This window comes from Rhynchophorus ferrugineus, unplaced genomic scaffold (assembly GCF_030347505.1).
Source record: "Rhynchophorus ferrugineus isolate W39M unplaced genomic scaffold, kcgeb_rfMv2 rfM3, whole genome shotgun sequence".
NCBI classification, from domain to species: Eukaryota; Metazoa; Arthropoda; class Insecta; order Coleoptera; family Curculionidae; genus Rhynchophorus; species Rhynchophorus ferrugineus.
In genome coordinates, this window is record NW_027472582.1 from 1,748,565 (window position 1) to 1,766,885 (window position 18,321).

The 18,321-nt window shown below is 33.0% G+C and overlaps 1 protein-coding gene across 9 annotated transcripts in view; it reads right to left on the minus strand.

Moving 5' to 3' along the window:
- Positions 1-460: 460 nt before the first annotated feature.
- Positions 461-18,321, minus strand: part of Syt7 (Synaptotagmin 7) — an 870,553-nt gene continuing 852,692 nt past the window's right edge. For all 9 annotated transcript variants that reach the window (XM_076398165.1, XM_076398164.1, XM_076398167.1 and 6 more), the window contains 4 exons: positions 17,041-17,298; positions 7,304-7,472; positions 3,151-3,363; positions 461-628 (listed from right to left, as the gene is read on the minus strand). In XM_076398165.1, coding sequence (XP_076254280.1) covers positions 528-628; positions 3,151-3,363; positions 7,304-7,472; positions 17,041-17,298 — 741 coding nt within the window. In that variant the 3' untranslated portion in view covers positions 461-527. The remainder of the gene's footprint in view (positions 629-3,150; positions 3,364-7,303; positions 7,473-17,040; positions 17,299-18,321) is intronic.

Genomic DNA, 18,321 nt, shown 5'->3' on the forward strand with positions numbered 1-18,321 from the left:
ACACCTGATTAGAAATCTGAATATTAAAGTCGCCTTCGTACAGTGTGTTTTTTCTTGGTATCTAGTTTATTTGACTAAGTAAAGACTAAAGTAAAGATCGAAGAGAAGAGATATTTTGCAGCGTTAATCCCATTAGGAGTTGAAATGACGTTTACTAGACACACAACCGGATGTTATCCTTAACTGACTGATATTTGACAGCCTCGTGGCATTGAAATATATGTATGCCTCTAAATAGAAGATTATAGTACTCTGTATTTACGGCCAGAAATGCTTGTAGCAATTGTTTAATTACGTATCCAGTCATTAAATACAATTATGCTGATATTAAATCGTTTATTACGGCTTTTAAAATATGATTTATAGATAGAGTACGTATTACCGGTGTAAAACAGAACTGGCTATAAATTTAGGCACTACGCTAGCACTGAAAATTAAGTGTAGAGAGATAGGTGTCGGATATATGTTTTGATAATAATAGAATAAGGTTAGCATTTTTTTTTTGGGGAAAACCGCGTAGAGACTTCTTACTCTGGTTTGAGCCTGTGCCACTGGACTATGGTTTGCCTCGGTTTGGTGATCATGTCCTGCCAGTGTTTTGTTTCTGATGCTCCGGAGCCATTTTTACCTGAAATTATTGAACATGATTAAAATATTCTACAGTAAATTTTATCTACTGTTTTTTTACGATATGGTAAATTTAAATTTGTTGATTATACAAGTATACTGGGTTTTTGGGTCTGAGCAACAAAAAACTGTTTATAAGGTAAATTGGGGGGTCTGAATCTGACTTTTGTCTTGTCTGTCCATGTCATCATGTCCTCGTTCCAAAATCCTCGGTATTCCAAGTCCAAGTTCGTGTCGCCAAAGTTTTGTGGGTAAAACTCAAGAAGCGAATACAGAAAATGTATTTCGACAGATACCGGAGCTCCAATCTTGAGAAACTTGTGAACAACACTTGAAATCATGCTGCTGCTGCTACTTCAACGGGCGTTAAATACTTTGCAAACTTTGCGTCAGTTATTAATTTTAGAATATCAGGTCCAACTAATATTCCCTCTTTGATTTTTGCACTACTGCTCTTAAGGCATTATTTGCCTTAGTACATGTGGAACTTTTTTGTTGCATTTATGTCGACGATATTCATCGAGCAAAAGTATCAATCATCTATGCAACAGGTTAATTTTAAATCCAGTAATCAAGGATTGGTATGCTAAGTTTAGAAATGGTGAAATTAGCACAGAAGACGGTGAACACAGTGGACGCCCAAAAGAGATTGTTACCGACGAAAAGATTAAAAAAATCCACAAAATTATTTTGATTGACTTTAAATTGAAATTGAATGAAATAGCAGACACTCTAAAGATATCAACTGAACGTGTACATTAAATCATTCACGAATATTTGGGTATGATAAAGCTCCGTGCAAAGTGGGTGCCGCAAGCTCACTTTTGACTGAAAACAACGACGAGTTGATGATTCACAGCAGTGTTTGAAGATGTCAAGCGTAATAAACCCGAGTTTTTGCGTCGATATGTGACAATGGATGAAACATGGCTCTATCATTGCACTCCGAATACCAATAGACAGTCATCCGAGTGGACTGCACACGATGAACCTGCTCCAAAGCATGGGAAAGCGCAACAGTTGCCTAGCAAGGTTATGGCGTCTATTGGGATACGCATGGAGTAATTTTCATTGACTACCTTAAAAAAGGAAGGACCATGAACAGCGACTATTACATAGCGTTTTGCGAAAAACGGCCGCATTTAAAGAAAAGGAAAGTGCTGCTTCACCAAGACAATGCACCGTGTCACAAGTCAGTGAAAACAATGGCAAAAATCCATGAATTGGGCTTCGAATTGCTTCTTCATCCATCGTATTCTCCAGATCTGGCCCCCAGGGACTATTTCCTGTTCTCAGGTCTCAAAAGAATGTTAGCTGGGAAAACATTTTCGTCGAATGAAGAGGTGATCGCCGAAACTGAGCCCTATTTTGAAGCAAAGGATAAATCGTACTACAAAAATGGTATCGAAAAGTTGGAGGGTCGCTATAATCAGTGTATCATCCTTAAAGGGAATTATATTTAATAAAAAATTAATTTTGCTAAAAAATGTGTTTTACTATGGTAGGCCGGGGACTTTCCAATGGATGTGTTAATTTCTCTGTTCCCTCCTTAACGTTTGCACACAAAATGAACCAATGGCTTGTCAGTATTTACTACAGCAAAACCAAGGATCTGCTAATATGCATCCTTGAGTGCATTTATCATGATTACTCCACGCTTTGCCAAGGATATAACATCAACAAACGTAGCAAAAATACTTTGAATCGACTTTGCAATGTTAACTCTGCATTTTTACATGTTCCAAATCACACTCACAGCATAAAAACAACTTCCAAATGGCATTAGAATGCAACTTCATGAGCTGACAGCCGTTATAAGAACGCAGTACTGCTACCATGCGCTAACTCGAAAACTAATAGCAATCTTGACCCGTGGATTGAAATCTGAGTCCAAAAATTGACCTGGATTGAAACTTGTGTCATTAGGTGCGGTAATTGATTTTAAGGCAGTGTTCGATTAAAAATATCTATAGTTTATCGTATCGATTAAACTCCTGCCTGTAACCTTGGACAATTTCCCTCGAAAATGATACATATCCTTTCAAGTAATCTGTTACTTAAACCATTTATGCGATTAGATTGGATCCAACATTGGGGAATAAAACTCAACGAGGTCAAATTTGTTCTCAACCTCACTCACACAGAATACACAGTCTAACAGAACAGCCAATACACGTCATAGATAACGTCGAATATATTGTAAAAATTTAAAATTCGTAAATCTTGAAGCAGATTTTTTAATCCTATTTTAACCTGGCTAAGAAGGGATGGAATGCTCCCTGATGCGTTGGGACATGTAACCGAATCAGCTTATAACATTTTGATTGGGTTGGTATTGGAGGGCCATGTTGTCAAATGTCTGCAAAATTCTTTAAAGCATTAGTGATAATAATTTGGTCACGTCATGACGTGTATTGGCTGTTTTATTGGACGGGCTATAGGTCTTAATTATTTTCAATATCAGATGTGCAGATTTTCAAGGCAACAGTGATTTATATTAAATTAATAAATTGATTTCCTTACCGGCCAACAATATCCTACCGATGAGCTCGTTTCTGCCGATATTATCGAAATCCATCACCATGATGTCCAACGAGCATTCCCGGATCTTCTCCCACGGGACGTTGAAGGAGAACGAATCGTTGAAGACGGGATTCAGGGTACACTTGTAGATGGCGGTCTTGCGTTTCTCCACGCGCTTATCACCGAATTGGAGCCAAACCTTCACATATGGATCTGGAAAAAATACGAGAACATTGAGAGAGTGGAAGAAAAATCACTGAAGGTTGAGATTTTTCTTTAACTTTTTAATTTCAGCATATATAACAGTGTCAAAGCTTGTAGTCGAAGCTTGCAATATTCTACAAGCACTTTGAAATAAAATAAAAGTTCTTCAGAATTTTCGTCGTAAGGAATGTCGTCCTCATATTTCGACAGTTAAAGAATATGTTTAATTATAGACCTATTAATTAGTTTTAAAGGATTTTTTCTAAAAATATTTGAAGCTTTATTGTGATACAATGTATTTTGTACAGAGTATTGTCTATCGACAGCCGCTATTTCTTCCTATCATTTTTACTTTAGGAAATTTACGCCTTTTTCCCATCTTTCAAGCATTCATCTCGGATTTATTTTCATCTCAACAAGCAAACCAATTGAATTCCATAGGTACAAAAAAAGTGACGCTACAAGTGATGAAGCATTGGTAAATGAGGTCAAAAATACAGGATGTGTTTTATATAAGCCACAGTATCTATTTCGTGGTCACTACTTTAAATAAAAAGATTTTATGTTAATCATAATAAATGATGGACAGTATGAAATTTTAAAAGAATATAGCCATGATTGTTTACGTGTATATTCTACAAACAAGCTTAATGCATATCGATTTTTATTACATTCTTTGAGAGGGGTTTTTATGGTGTTTTTGCATATCGAACAGATTTGATGAGGAAAAAATTAAGGTATTTTTTTAGTGCTGTGCAAGATATATTATTGAATAATATTAAAAATAAATAATAAATGAATGCTTGAGTTTTTATATATTGATAAATAAGTTATATTTGTTACCTTACATGTTGTTCTATTTTCTCTTTTTCATTTTAAAATTTAATATGTTTATAAAAAGTTAAATAACTTAGTAATAGACAGTAAACTTAGTTAAATTAGAACTTGAGTTTCAAGGGAGATTTTATATATACGAATAATTTATAAGAACTATAATTTTCGTTTGCTATTGTAGTGTTTATATAATGATAATTACTTAATTGTTGTTTTATTTTCTCTATTTTCTCTTCAAAATTATTTTAAAATAAAAGGTGTTTATAAAAGGTTCTTCATATTACATTTTTTATATTATATTATTATTTTGAACTATAATTTTGGTTTGCTGTTGCAGTGTTTATATAATGATAAATACTTAATTGTTGTTTTATTTTCTCTTTTTTCTCTTCAAAATTATTTTAAAATAAAAGGTGTTTATAAAAGGTTCTTCATATTACATTTTTTATATTATATTATTATTTTGAACTATAATTTTGGTTTTGCTATTGCAGTGTTTATATAATGATAAATACTTAATTGTTGTTTTATTTTCTCTTCAAAATTATTTTAAAATAAAAGGTGTTTATAAAAGGTTATTCATGTTACATTTTGGAACTATAATTTTGGTTTGCTATTGCAGTGTTTATATAATGATAAATACTTAATTGTTGTTTTATTTTCTCTTCAAAATTATTTTAAAATAAAAGGTGTTTATAAAAGGTATCTGTTCTAAATCCTTTAAAATTAATTTATAGGTCTGATAACTCTCCACCGTAATTTTAAATACTTTTCCAAAAATGATTTTCTTCATGATACTTCACTTATACGATTCTTAAATAATCATAGAATAAATCCTATAAAACTAAGGAAAAAATGCTCTGCGTAAGATCCCTACACATGCAATTTATACTTGAAGCCAATTTTTGCTCTATTATATATGGAACACTATTAGCAGCGACATGCCGCGACATTTTATGAATTCTGATTTCGAAAATCTGAAAAGGGTCCCGGAAAATTACAGCGTAACGGATTTTCTTGGCCTAAAGTGAAATAGTCTTTCGTCGTTTATCATGTTAGGGAAAATTTTATATGGGGGGCGCTCGAAGAAATTGTAAATTTATTGCATACCGTGTTATAAGGGTAAACGTTATTTTTTGTTACAAGTGGCTAAAAAGGGTAAAGTTATTCCTTTTTTTTGTTATATCATCATCATCATTTCTGAATCCATAGTTTCCTACCAGCTGAGTCTTATTGCGATTTTATAGAAAAATGTTATTCGATTGTATAGGGTGTACCACCATTTTACATTTTACAGTTATTACACTCTAATTTGTTTATTAAATTACTAGCGACCCGCCCCGGCTTCGCACGGGTGCAATGCTGATACTAAATTAAATTACAAAAACATAGCGGCCCGCTCCGACTTTGCACGGGCATAAAATATATATGCCTATGTCACTCAATGAAAACATGATTAAAATCGATCCAGTATTTTTGGTTCATTCATTACTGCCCTTGGCCTGCACGCATTAAATTTGGAGTAAAACAATTCCTCTTCCCCTATACTTACTATGAAGATTTCCTGCTATCTTTGGAATATCTAAATTCATACAATTTTTATTACATTACACATTTTTAAACGCAAATTTTAAATTTGTAATATCTCCGAAAATATTTGTTTAATTTACATGCTGTAAGGAACCATATTGATCTATATTAATTGCACACTGTATTTAAGGTACTTAATTCGATAAGGATTAATGCCGTATTGCTTAAAATAGCTTCGTAAATAAGCCATTTTCTCACGTAAAAAGTAAACAATAAAAATGGTTAATGTGGGTTATCCCTAAAAGATAAACATATACCATCGCGGACTTTTTTGTAGACCTTTTTATGGTGTACAATACTGTAGTACATTAATTTGATCTAACTCGTAGGGTTAGGCAGCGTTTTTGCTAATTGCTAAATAAGCCTAAAAAAATAGGTTAATTTACGACATCACGTTAGAAACCTCTAAAATTAGCAATGTTGCCTAAGTATATTATGCATGTATTATACATATAAACCTTCCTCTTGAATCACTCTATCTACTGAAAAAAACCGCATCAAAATCCGTTGCGTAGTTTTAAAGATTTAAGCGCACATAGGGATATAGGGACAGAAAAGGCGACTTTGTTTTATACTATGTAGTGATGATTAACATAGAATAGACATATGAATCTTCGGTGTCTTTAATTAATTTTTTGTGTGAAATTAACTTAACATAGACAAGGAAATGCAGCACACTTTTATGGGTATATGTTACATAAAGTGTCTGTCTTTTCAAAAACACCAATTTTTAAATACAACTTCGATAAGAACAATTGAGAAAATTAATGGCACGAATGATGATGATATCTGTGTAAATAACTTTAAAAGCTGTTTAAACACTTTAGTTATCCAATTTTTGCTGTATTTGTTGACATTGACATTTCTTGAGCATTTTCGTGTATCTTTTGCTGTGCTTATATTATTATTTTTATTAATATGTATTAGTGTCTTTTTTTTCTAAATTGTATTCTTACGTCTTCATATCTTCTTTGTTATGGTTGTTTTTGTTTATCAATTGCTTATTTTGTTAGCTTTTTGTTTTGTTTTTGAGTTTTTTCTTACTTATAAATAGCAAGCATTTGGTGAAAACTGTGATTAAACCTTCAAATAGCTTTCAAGCAGCAGTTGTCAGGGGTATACATGCGAGGGGAAAGGTATAAGAAGAAGGAAAATGACCACCACACGAATTCCTTGAAAATGTTCATTCCCAACCGGTTTCAAGAAATAGTTTTCTGTTGTGTATTGTTACTAGAGATCAAAAGTGAATCTACTACGTTAGTTTAATAGATAGGTTGGACAGGGGACAGAACCTCTTTAAGGTGAAAAAATAGGATAAATGAAAACGTCTAATACATTACTTTAGTAGCTTTTTAATGTCTTTGCTAGACACAGAGCACAGGAGATTTACTGGTAGATACCAGAAACCAATTAAAGCCAGAAGAAATTAATTTCCTCGATGACTAAAATTAGTGATAATGATTAAGTTCATATAGTGAAATAAAGTGGTGTTTAGTGTGTACACAAAATCAATCAGTAAACTTACCAGATTTTCCATTGATGTCTTTGGCTTTCAGGTTACGAGCCTTGAGCAATGTCAGGGTGAGGATGCTGTTACTTGGGTGATAACATAGAGAAGTAAGAAGCTCGCCGCATTTGTCCTTTGCTGGGGGTTTTAACGCTTTCCAGAATGATGGTTTTTCGCTAAGGTCAACCTATACGAAAAATGTTATTGTGATTAGTAATAAATTAACACTATAGTAGATTTATTCTCATAGAGAAATAAAGATTTAACTTCATAGGAAATTCTAGGGAAATGTTTCACATGTAGATATCGCTACGTTTAACATATTACTTGTTTTAAGCTCTATGTTAAGAGTCGCGACGGTATCTGATTGGTTCTCTTCGATCTATAGTTTGTTTATTTACTTTGTCCGCCATTATAAATGTGCCTTACATAGAGAAGTGGTCAGATTTTTATAACGTTTAGAGATTAAATTACTATTTTATTTTATTAGTATATACAAGTCGGTAGTTGAAATGCGTTTTCGTTCTAGGAAGTGTTGAATGCCCGGATGCACAGATAGTGAGGAAATTCATCATCGTTTTCCGTTAAAAAAATACCCGGCGATCTTTAAGCAATGAGTAGAAAACATTAAAAATCTTAAACCGGTTGGGTTAAACATGAAACAGATTTATGATCATTACCGTGTATATCATAGACATATGTGTTACATTTAAACTTTCCTTTAAGTACTTATGAATGATTTAGTGATGCTGAAAATAATACCACCAACCCAGAATAGGTACGAATGAAGGTGGATTAAAATCAAAATGATACAGAAGGTAAATTGAATGAGTCAGTCACATTGCTGTTCATAATTGTTACCATTAATTTTTTAACTGTCTTACTATATATGTAGTGCCTATTTCCATCGTTTCAGGCCCACAACCAGTATGTTCGAAGCAAGTGTCATCGACATTTGAACAAACAGAATGTAATGATTCAGTCTTCAAGTTTGTACTAACTCAACCAATACCTCCCTTTCTGCTCATTATTAGCGTTAATGACTTGACTCTATAACTTCAGTTCCCTATGTTCCTAGAAGAATAAACAAAGTTTTACGTTGTACGGTAGTGTAGATCTCAGGTTACTTAGTAAAACTTTTGAAGAAAGAAATTAAATGTGATTTTTGTTTACATACAATTATGAATAAATCAGTAGACCCACAAATTGAGACTGACTGATTTTATAGAGGCAAGACTCTATAAAAGAGAATATCTCATATACTAGACTCCAACAAAATTGTTTTATTTTACTGTTAGTAGGTCTTTGAGTTATCTCATTTATTTTATTCCGCGCTTTTGCTTCGTCGATAATATAACAAAATTTTTATCACATGTTAAAAAAAAGTAAATTTAAACCCTTCAATTATACATTACGTAATGATCTTTCAGATAAGATATTATAAGTAATAACAAGGAGCGCTATATACATTTGGGTAAAACAGATGAACAGAATTATAAGATGGAAAGACTCAAAGTTTGCTTTCACTATAAGAAAACATAAAGACAAAACTCTGATAGATCCTATTAAATTGATGGCACTAAAAAAATACGAAAAAGGAAAAAGAAAAATACGAAAAAGGAAAAAGATAGAAGAGATAATTTTAATTTGCAATACACCAAAGTTTTCTGTTGTTTTTTATTTAAATTTCATTGGTCAATTTAGCATGACGTCAAGCCTGTCACGTGACAAACATTACTAATGAGCTAACCAAATGTCTTCACAGTACTATATTTTTCTTACAGGTGCCTATAATGGAGATTTAAATTGACCAATCAAATTACTTGAATGGCCAATTATGACGCCCTCTGGATGTTGGGCGAAGCAAAACTTTTCGCCACAGTCCCCTATTGAGTTTCATTTCTATTACTCTATGTTTATTCTTAATAGATAAAAATAATTTTCCTATATATATATACCCTCCCTTATCATTCTATTGTTATCCTTTTTTGAGGTATTTTACTGGGTTTTTTGAACCGTACGTAGATAGGGTGTCAGGGATAAGGAACGCGTCGAAGATTTTTCAGTAATAACTTCCGAGTCCTTTCGATATTCCACCCCTGCAAACTTCTCTCCTCTATCGAATGTCGGAAATTGAAATCCTCTACAGTGTTCAATAACCGATACGCAGCAATATACTTGAGGTATGGTCCCAAATTCTAAACATATAACCGCTATCTATACGCCATAATATCGTGAAATATAATACATACTGAACAAGGAATATTCCGAATTCATTACAAAAATACGTGATATTTTATTGTTTCAAGTTTTGAAATGAATGTTTACAGTTTATCATTTCATAGTTTGTTGTATTACAATTTTATAATTTCATAACAGGAAAGTACATGAGAAATTTTAAATTTAAATTAGAAAACTGTATCAGTTACGAAAGTAAAAAAGTATGCTCAGCTATATTCTTAGATGTGGCACAAGCCTTCGATAAGGTTTGGCATGAAGGCCTTGTCATAACAGAAAATGCTACCAAAACAACACACCGAACTATTAAAATCATACATTACAACCAGAATGTTTAGAGTCAAGCAAGAAGAAGCTTACTCTACAATAAAAGAAGCTAAAGCAGGTGTACCACAAGGAAGTGTACTGGGACCAATGCTTTATCTACTTTACACTTGTGATATACCACAAATGGAAAATATCACGATGGCTACATTTGCTGATGATACTGCGATTATAGCTGTCGCAGACAATAGTGAAAAAGCCTCACGAAAATTACAACAGGCAAGTGACAATATAAATAATTGGACACAAGCTTGGAAAATAAGAATTAATGAAAGTAAATCTGTATATGTGCAGTTCACCTATAAACAGACCGTACAAGCACCAATAATATTAAATAACACTATCATTCCATATTGCAACAATGCTAAATATCTCGGAATGAATCTCGATGCAAAACTTCGCTGGAAGGAACATATAAAGAAGAAAAGAAAAGAACTGGAATTGAAATATAAGAAAATGTACTAGCTAATTCAAAGAAAATCACAATTATCAGTAAATAATAAATTGTTATTATATAAGCAAATATTGAAACCTATATGGACATACGGAGTTCAATTATGGGGATGTTCTGCAAAGAGTAACATTAATAAAATACAAATTTTTCAGAACAAAGTCCTGAGAGAGGCATTGTGGGTGCACCCAAATACTATAGGACTGATTACCTACATCGAGACCTTCAGATACCCACAGTCAGTCAAGAAATCAAGAGAATTGCAAGGGGACATGAGGAAAGACTCCATTGTCATACTAATATTGAAATATTGCAACTTTTGGATACCACCAGAACAGGATACAGACTCAAAAGAATCAAACCATCTGATCTTGTGTAGTGTTCTGTAGTGAGGTGTATATATTAAAAAATTCAGCTGTGACTTGTATAAACATTATTTCACCAGAGACTGAGTTAGGGCCGATGGGTCCTCCTAGTTATATATCTAGATTTAAGTAAGCATAAAGACAAATTGTAGATTAGACGGAAACGACTAGTAACAATGTATTAACTAAATAATAAAAAAAATATTTGTTTATATGTATGTAGGAATATTCGTCCAGTCGGTTGGAATGTGTGGCTGTCGATGCGATTGTTTGTCCGATCACTCACTACTATTTTGTGGAAGGAACTCGCCCGAGATCTGAAAACACTGGTTGAAGAAATACTTGTTTATTTCGATATTGAATGCTGCATGTGGTCGACGGGAGAATGGACAGGATATTATGTTAAGGTAAAGGAAATACGGTAGCGCCGTGGACTTTTATGGCCGGGATCCGCATGGTACCAATCCACCAGCATTGCCAACCTTTGACTGTGATGTAGGTGAATGCGTGGTGGCCTAAAGGCTTGTAGCGCTCGCTACATGTATATGAGGAAGGGTAATATCCTTTTTTTGTTCTATGTAATAAAACTATTTTTCATATTGTTATTAATATTACTGTTATTATTTTAAAATTGTCTCTTCAACAGTGTTATTTGTGTTATTTTAGGGACTTCAAACACTCACAATTTCAACGAACAATATCCTTTATTTTTATATTATAAACTTCATATCAATGCCAAAGATTAATCATAAGTAATTCATAAGTAATATTTATCTGAATAAGGCATTAAATTAAGTTCCGAGACTGAACAAAAACATTCTCTTATGATAGTTTATTTATATACCCTATAACAGAAAAAAAACTGATTTTTTTATGTTTTCATTCAACAAAGTACAATAAAATACAATTCTACCCAGAGAAAAAAAGCGGAAATAAATCGGGATAATCGATGAACGTATTCGGGACGGCAATATTGTTTCATCCACTAAATATTAATCTCCTCGTGATATGTGTTTCGGATAAGCTGCAATTGATAAACAAGGTGTTAAAATTTAACCAAAACAACTTCCCAAATCCTTTCGTTATTCCGAAACGGTAGGCAGGGCCTGCGGCCGGGCTTTCTTTATATCGCAATCCGGAAATTGGTTGCCTCCATAGTGTTATTCAATCTTTTCGCGATACGCAGCGATAAACTTGAGGGATGGTCCTAAATTTTAAGCAGATCGCTATAGGAGTTTCCTCCCTTTGATAGTAAAAAGTACTTCAACCTGGGGGAAGATATTTTGTTTCCGTGTGTGTATTTGATGTAGCTTTCATTTGAAAATTGAACCTTTGAATAGTATAAAATAAAAGACACACTAAAACTGAGAACGCCCAAATATTCGAGGATGTGTTCGTTTAAATATTGATTTATCCAGATCAAGTACATAAACATGTGTGATTTTTTTGTTCCCGGCTATTTTTATTCGGGACTAAATCACCGGTTTTAGACGTGATACTTTTTAGACTAACCGACGTTTCGAAACCGTTACAGATTCCATCTTCAGGGCGGGAATTCTTGTACTTTAGCTTTTTTAAAGAGGCCATTCTGATTTTTTTTTGATATTTTCAATGCTTAACCTTAAGAATATGCCCTTAAGAGGATGTTTTAAACTATTTTCAGAGATTTAGCTGTTTTACCGTGTCATTGTATCCAAAAACGAAACTATAAACGCGTTTTTCATAAAACTTTTTTTTCCAGACGTTTGTCATGATATCTCAACTTCTACCGAACCGATGTACTTGTACCTTCTCTATACGATCTTTCATAGTATCACAGACAAAGAAATCCACAAAGATCCGTGGTATTGTTGAAGTAAGTTAAGAAATATGAAACCGTATAGGTTCGTCAAAAACTTTAAGTAACGTTATATGAATATCAGAATGTCAGAGAGTTACAATCACTAGATTTCACCGAATGATGAAAAGCGAATGAAGGTTTGCATGTATTGTGATAATTTTATCACTTTTGAGAAATGTCTGGAACTATGCAGGATTTTCCATTCCAGCTGCAGTGGTGTGTTCTTTACTTGTACTCAACTCTTGCAGTGGATAGCCGAGTGTTATCATACAAGATGATGACTTGGATCTGTTTTTTTCAACAATACATCATTTTAATTTTTAAGTTACGTTGGTATTGCAGTAATAGTTTTACTATTCGGCTGCTTTCCTAGACATATCTCAGGCTTTTTACAAAATATAGCATACGGGTTTGTAGGATAAATTAAAGAAACTTCTCTGTCATCCGGATTATCAGTTACTAAAATCCTATCTCACTGATAGACATGTTACGGTAAAACAGGTGACGAACATACCGAATTACATCCAATATATTCAGGAGTTCCGCAAGATGGTGTACTGTGTCCAATACTAGCCAATAGTTAGATTCCATATGACCAAATAGGCTTAAGTATTGCTTCGTATAGCAGTACCTTGTTAGCTAATGATAACTTGAATTTGCACCCGATAATACATTTGATATAGTTTAAGTTGTTTTAGTTTAGAAGGAATGTGCTTCTTCTAGGTTAGGCTTCAGTCCAGATGCATACCAAGATATTTAACATTCTAGACTTGGGGAATTTGGCAATTCTTGGTATTCCTTGGTGAGTATGTTCTTCTACGCAGAATGAATGTTATATGTTATATGGATAATGTTATATGGATAGATTGTTTGTTTCATTTGCTTTAACACGCCATGTCTTCAGCTACAGTTATGTAATGTCTAGGTGTATTTGGAGGTTTTTTAATGCTGTTATTGGATCCTTGTGAGATTCTAAGATGACTTTGTGATGGATATATTTGTTATATGTAGGATATACAGTATCGGGACTTGTACACTGTCTTGCGGAACTACTGAATATTTTGCATGTAATTCAAAAAGTCCATCGTCTTGTTTTATAGTTAAATGTCTATCTGTGAGATAAGGTTTTAGTAACCGAAAATGTGGATAGGGGAGCCATAAAAATGACGGTTTTATTTTAATTTATTTTGACGATTTATTCAGTAAATAAAAACAATACTGACCCCGTAAGATGAAAAAGTACAGTCGAGTTTGCTACAACACATAATTTTGTTAAAGCAGTTGTTTCATTTCCGGAACCGACCTACAATCATTCCTGCAAGAGTAATTGTTCCAGTGTATTTGAAACAGACGGCCATATTTCAAAGTTGCCGACGAATTGTCTCAGAGTTCCCGAGCTGAAAGAGTCTGCTATTCGCGAGAACGCTAATTTTCGTAATTTTAAACTTACCTTTTGGCTTTTTAGTCGACGAAAAGCGCAGTTTAACTACCAGCACGGCTTGGTGCGGTTTCGAAACTTTTACCTCGATCTTAGTTTAAAGAGATGCTCTTTACGCTGACATTGTTAATTCGACTAGACGGATTTTCATTAAGAAATGGGTTACTGTTTAACATGAAACTAATTTTGGAGATTTTAGGTATTTCTTTGAAATATAACGTGTTAATCTTGTTAATCTGATTAGATTGTTTTAATAAAACTAAAAAGTTGATGTCACTTCAGTGTTTAATATAATAATAAGTTTAATTAAACTTTATTTGCAGATGAGAGAATGAAATATTGTGCATCGATTTATATTAGTGTGACACTGAAATAAAACAAAAAGCTGTATTGCAATAAGTAGTATGAAAATGGCTCTTTGGCTCTGGAAGAAAGAAGCAATGAAAGTGCGTCTATTCTTTTAGTTGCCACAATAAACTAGGATTATTATTATAATCTAAAAATAGAACCAAGCTTGCAGAAGTAACAAATAACTCAAAAAACATAATTAAAATAAGTGATTTAAAGCATGAATTGATTTAATATTCATCTTATTTGCCCGATTTAGCTTCCCCAATCTTATGGATCTTCATACTTCTTAAAGTGAAGATATAGCAGTTGTCGGAGAGGATTATTTTGCAATACTTATATCAATATATATGATCATTTGAATAAATACTGAAATTGAGAACAATTGTAGTGAAAAATAAATTAAGTGATTAGATTAATTAATTTATGAATTAATTGTTATTAAATTAGTTACTAAAGTGCTACTGTAACTTGTCCGATAAAATAACCAATAAAATGCAGTTGATCGAAATGTATGATAAGCGAATTTGTGAACAGCAAGTCTCGATGCGCAAGTACAATCTTTGCCAGTTTATAACTAATTATTTCCAATAAGTTTTGATGAATTTCGCCGATATTTGGCAACATGCTTCACCAATATCAATCTTTAATCAAGTTTTTAGAATGAATAGTTTACATGTCTCGATGAATCAGACAGAACTTTTTATTCGAATAGTAGTAAATATACTTTTCATCGTCAATTATAACATGATACGATATTGAGTGAAGCCTTTACGTGGTAGCGATTTACCCTCCTTTTCTGGAAAAAATCAATCAATCAACTGCTATTGATTGAAAATTTTGGAGAAGGGTTGTGGTTTAATACGTTTTATAAAGACAGGGTCATCAAAATCAGCCCTATTGAAACAAAAACCAATATGAGTAAAGTTTACGATGGAAATTTAAAATATTTTTCCAAGCAGATATTTCCAACCTCATATTTTGACCAAATAGAAAACATTTTAAAACCTGAAGGTGCATACCACAACATGTGTTGAGAGAATGTATAATTAACTGTAGTTTTTAGATGTACTATAATGTTAAAATAAATGGCATTTGATAGGAGTATTCTTGTTCAATTATTTATATTTTGTTTATAATGATAATAATGTATAATAATATAATGAGAATGTAAAATACCTAGGAACTTGCGACTTATTAATTAAATTATTAATTGACTTATTAATTAAAAAAATAAGTTTACTGTTGTTTAGTTTTTAGATAAAAAACTGCACAAAGATACTCTCTAAAAAAGACAAGCTAAAAACTCAACCCTCTATTTTAGATTTGTTTTTCCTTTATACCGCTGAATCATCTTTATATATAAAACAAATGTTCATGTCTTCCCTATAATTCAGTTTGTTTAGGATCGCCATTCATTCAAGTAAACATATCTATATGTTTTATTTTGGATATACGAGTACACCTCGGTCAATACAAAGCAACTAAAAGGCGTGTTTGACGAGCTCGACTGGCTTTTAAAATGACCAGAGTGATATTTAAAAATAACATTCCTTTGTGAAAGGGACCTGTTTCCGATCAATGTCTTTCTATTGTAAATAGCGTCGAATCACATAGATTTTTACAATTCAATCGACTCTGAAATATTTGAGAATAAAACTTGAACATTGTCGATATTTGTGATCGGTGTTATAGATTATATGTTATGATTTATTGAGTTGGGAAGAAAGTTCAATTTTTTTTATGGTTTATTTACTGGGTATTGATACTTTCTAACTCATGCGTTGAAAAGTCTCATGCGTAACAAAGAAAACGTGATTTTTTTTTGTTCAAAATTGAATTTACCGATCAAGATGGTCTGCATCAAGAGTAACACAATCATTCCAGCGCCGCTCTAACATTTCAATGCGACTTTTGTAGAAGGATTTGTCTTCTGCCTCAAAATAGGTCTGTCACCAGTTGCTGTCCACACAGATGATGGATACATGGTTCATCCATTTTCGCATATCGATGCAAAAATTTCGATTTGTTACGTTTAAACATGGCCAAACACTGCTCAGAAATATCAAAAAATTCTTCTTTTTGGTTAACAGTGACCAAATACGACATCCACTTGGAAAAGAGCTTTCTCATTGTTAAATGCTTATGCAATATAAAATAAACACGTTCTCTTGAGATATTTACGATGTTAACGAACTCGCGCAATCTTTAGATCATTCAAAACGATTTTGTGGATCTTTTGATGTTTTCTGATGTTACCACCTCATTTGGACGTTCACTGCGCTCTGCATCATCAGTGTCTTTGCGAACACTTTCGAAATTTTTTCTAGTAAGTAGTACGGTATTTTTTCTGGTAAATTTTTGTAGATCCATTATTTTGAAAATTACAAAAGCAGTGTCACTCTTAGCATAGTAACAATAAACTTATGAGTAGAATATCATGAAATTTCAACAGCTTTTTTTTGAAGGTCAATAGTAACTCAAAAAGTGGTAAATGTAATAAAACTAGCGCTATCAGTTGTTATTGTTGTGGTTTTTGTACTTTTCCCATAACGCCTACATCACTAGGGTACCACTTAACACAATACTCAAAAGTTCTGAAAAACCTACGAATAGACAGGATAACTCCTTTAAAAGGATAATATTTCCTATTCTAAATAAACGCAGCTTGACCCTCGTATCTTCCATCAAAGCATCTCCAGTTGAAAGTAAATTGAGCCTTACGAACGTTTAAATAAAGTAGCAACTTACCTGACATAACGGAAGAAACACCTCGCCGATCGAATCGTCCCTGGAGAAACGGTCGTAGTCGAAGACGTGAAGATGTAACACTCGGGACTGCAATTTCTGTATGGGGAATCCCTCGAAGTAGAAAGTCTCGTTCCATCTGGGGTTGAGGGTTCTTCTTTTAATTTTGGTTTCTAATCGGTGTTTTTTATCGGGCAGCAATGTTACTCGAACGTAAGGGTCGCTCGTACCTGAAAGGTCCTTAGCTGGCAGATCTTTACCCTGAAAGGGAGGGGCAAAACGAAATTAGATTACGGACCGTCATTAACAAAGATTGGATGTTTAATTTGAAAATAAAAATCAAAACAGGTCACTTGGTAAGGTTTAGAGGATATTAATTTCTTTGAAAGCTCATTAAGTATTATTTTAAATTTAATAAAATATGTTATTATTTTACATATATTTTCGTTTTGTAGTGTCTTATGTTGAATTTTTCATCGTTATTTTCCATTTATGTGACCGAATGATGCTAAAATTAAATCATAAATTCCCTCACACTCTTACGTTGGGGGTCGAAAATAGCTGCAAATACAGATCTCGTTCAAGTTTTGGATTTCACACCGTACCTTTATTAACCAACTTCGAAAAAGGAGGAGGTTCTATATTTTCGAAATTATTATTTTATTCCAAAGAGTGCACTTCCGAGAAGGTCTCATTGGAACCAAGTCAGGATCTCATGGGGGGAAGGGGGGAAATAGAGCGAAACTCTCAAATTTTAAAAGCACGTAAAAATTATTAACATATTTTTTATCTAAAATAATCAGATATTTGTATATAATGTTATTGTTGAGCTGGTATGACGGAAAACTGGAAGTCGTTCAGTGTAAAAGCCATTCAGTTCACTTTTTATGCACTAACTATAGCATAGAGTCTATTCAAAATAGCAGTAAACATTGAACCAAAATAAACTAAAAGTCATAGTTAAATTCGGCAACATCGTGACGTATTGACGTCTTAAATTGAGTTCATTGATATTTTGACTATAACCTCGTAGAAATATTGAAGACAGCTGCTTCTATGGTGTAACTATTAAAGCGTTTAGCTCCCAATCAGAAGTCAGACGATATTTTTTTCTTATTTTAGTTTAGTTAGAACATTTGCCAAATCATCTGGACTAGGTGCGGATCTTGGAGCCTGAAACGCTCCTTATTTTCAATCATTATTTCATTATTCATATTTTTCCTCATACGGGCTGCACCTTTACTTGGCCTACCCATTGTAATATCAAATAAAACAACTACGTAA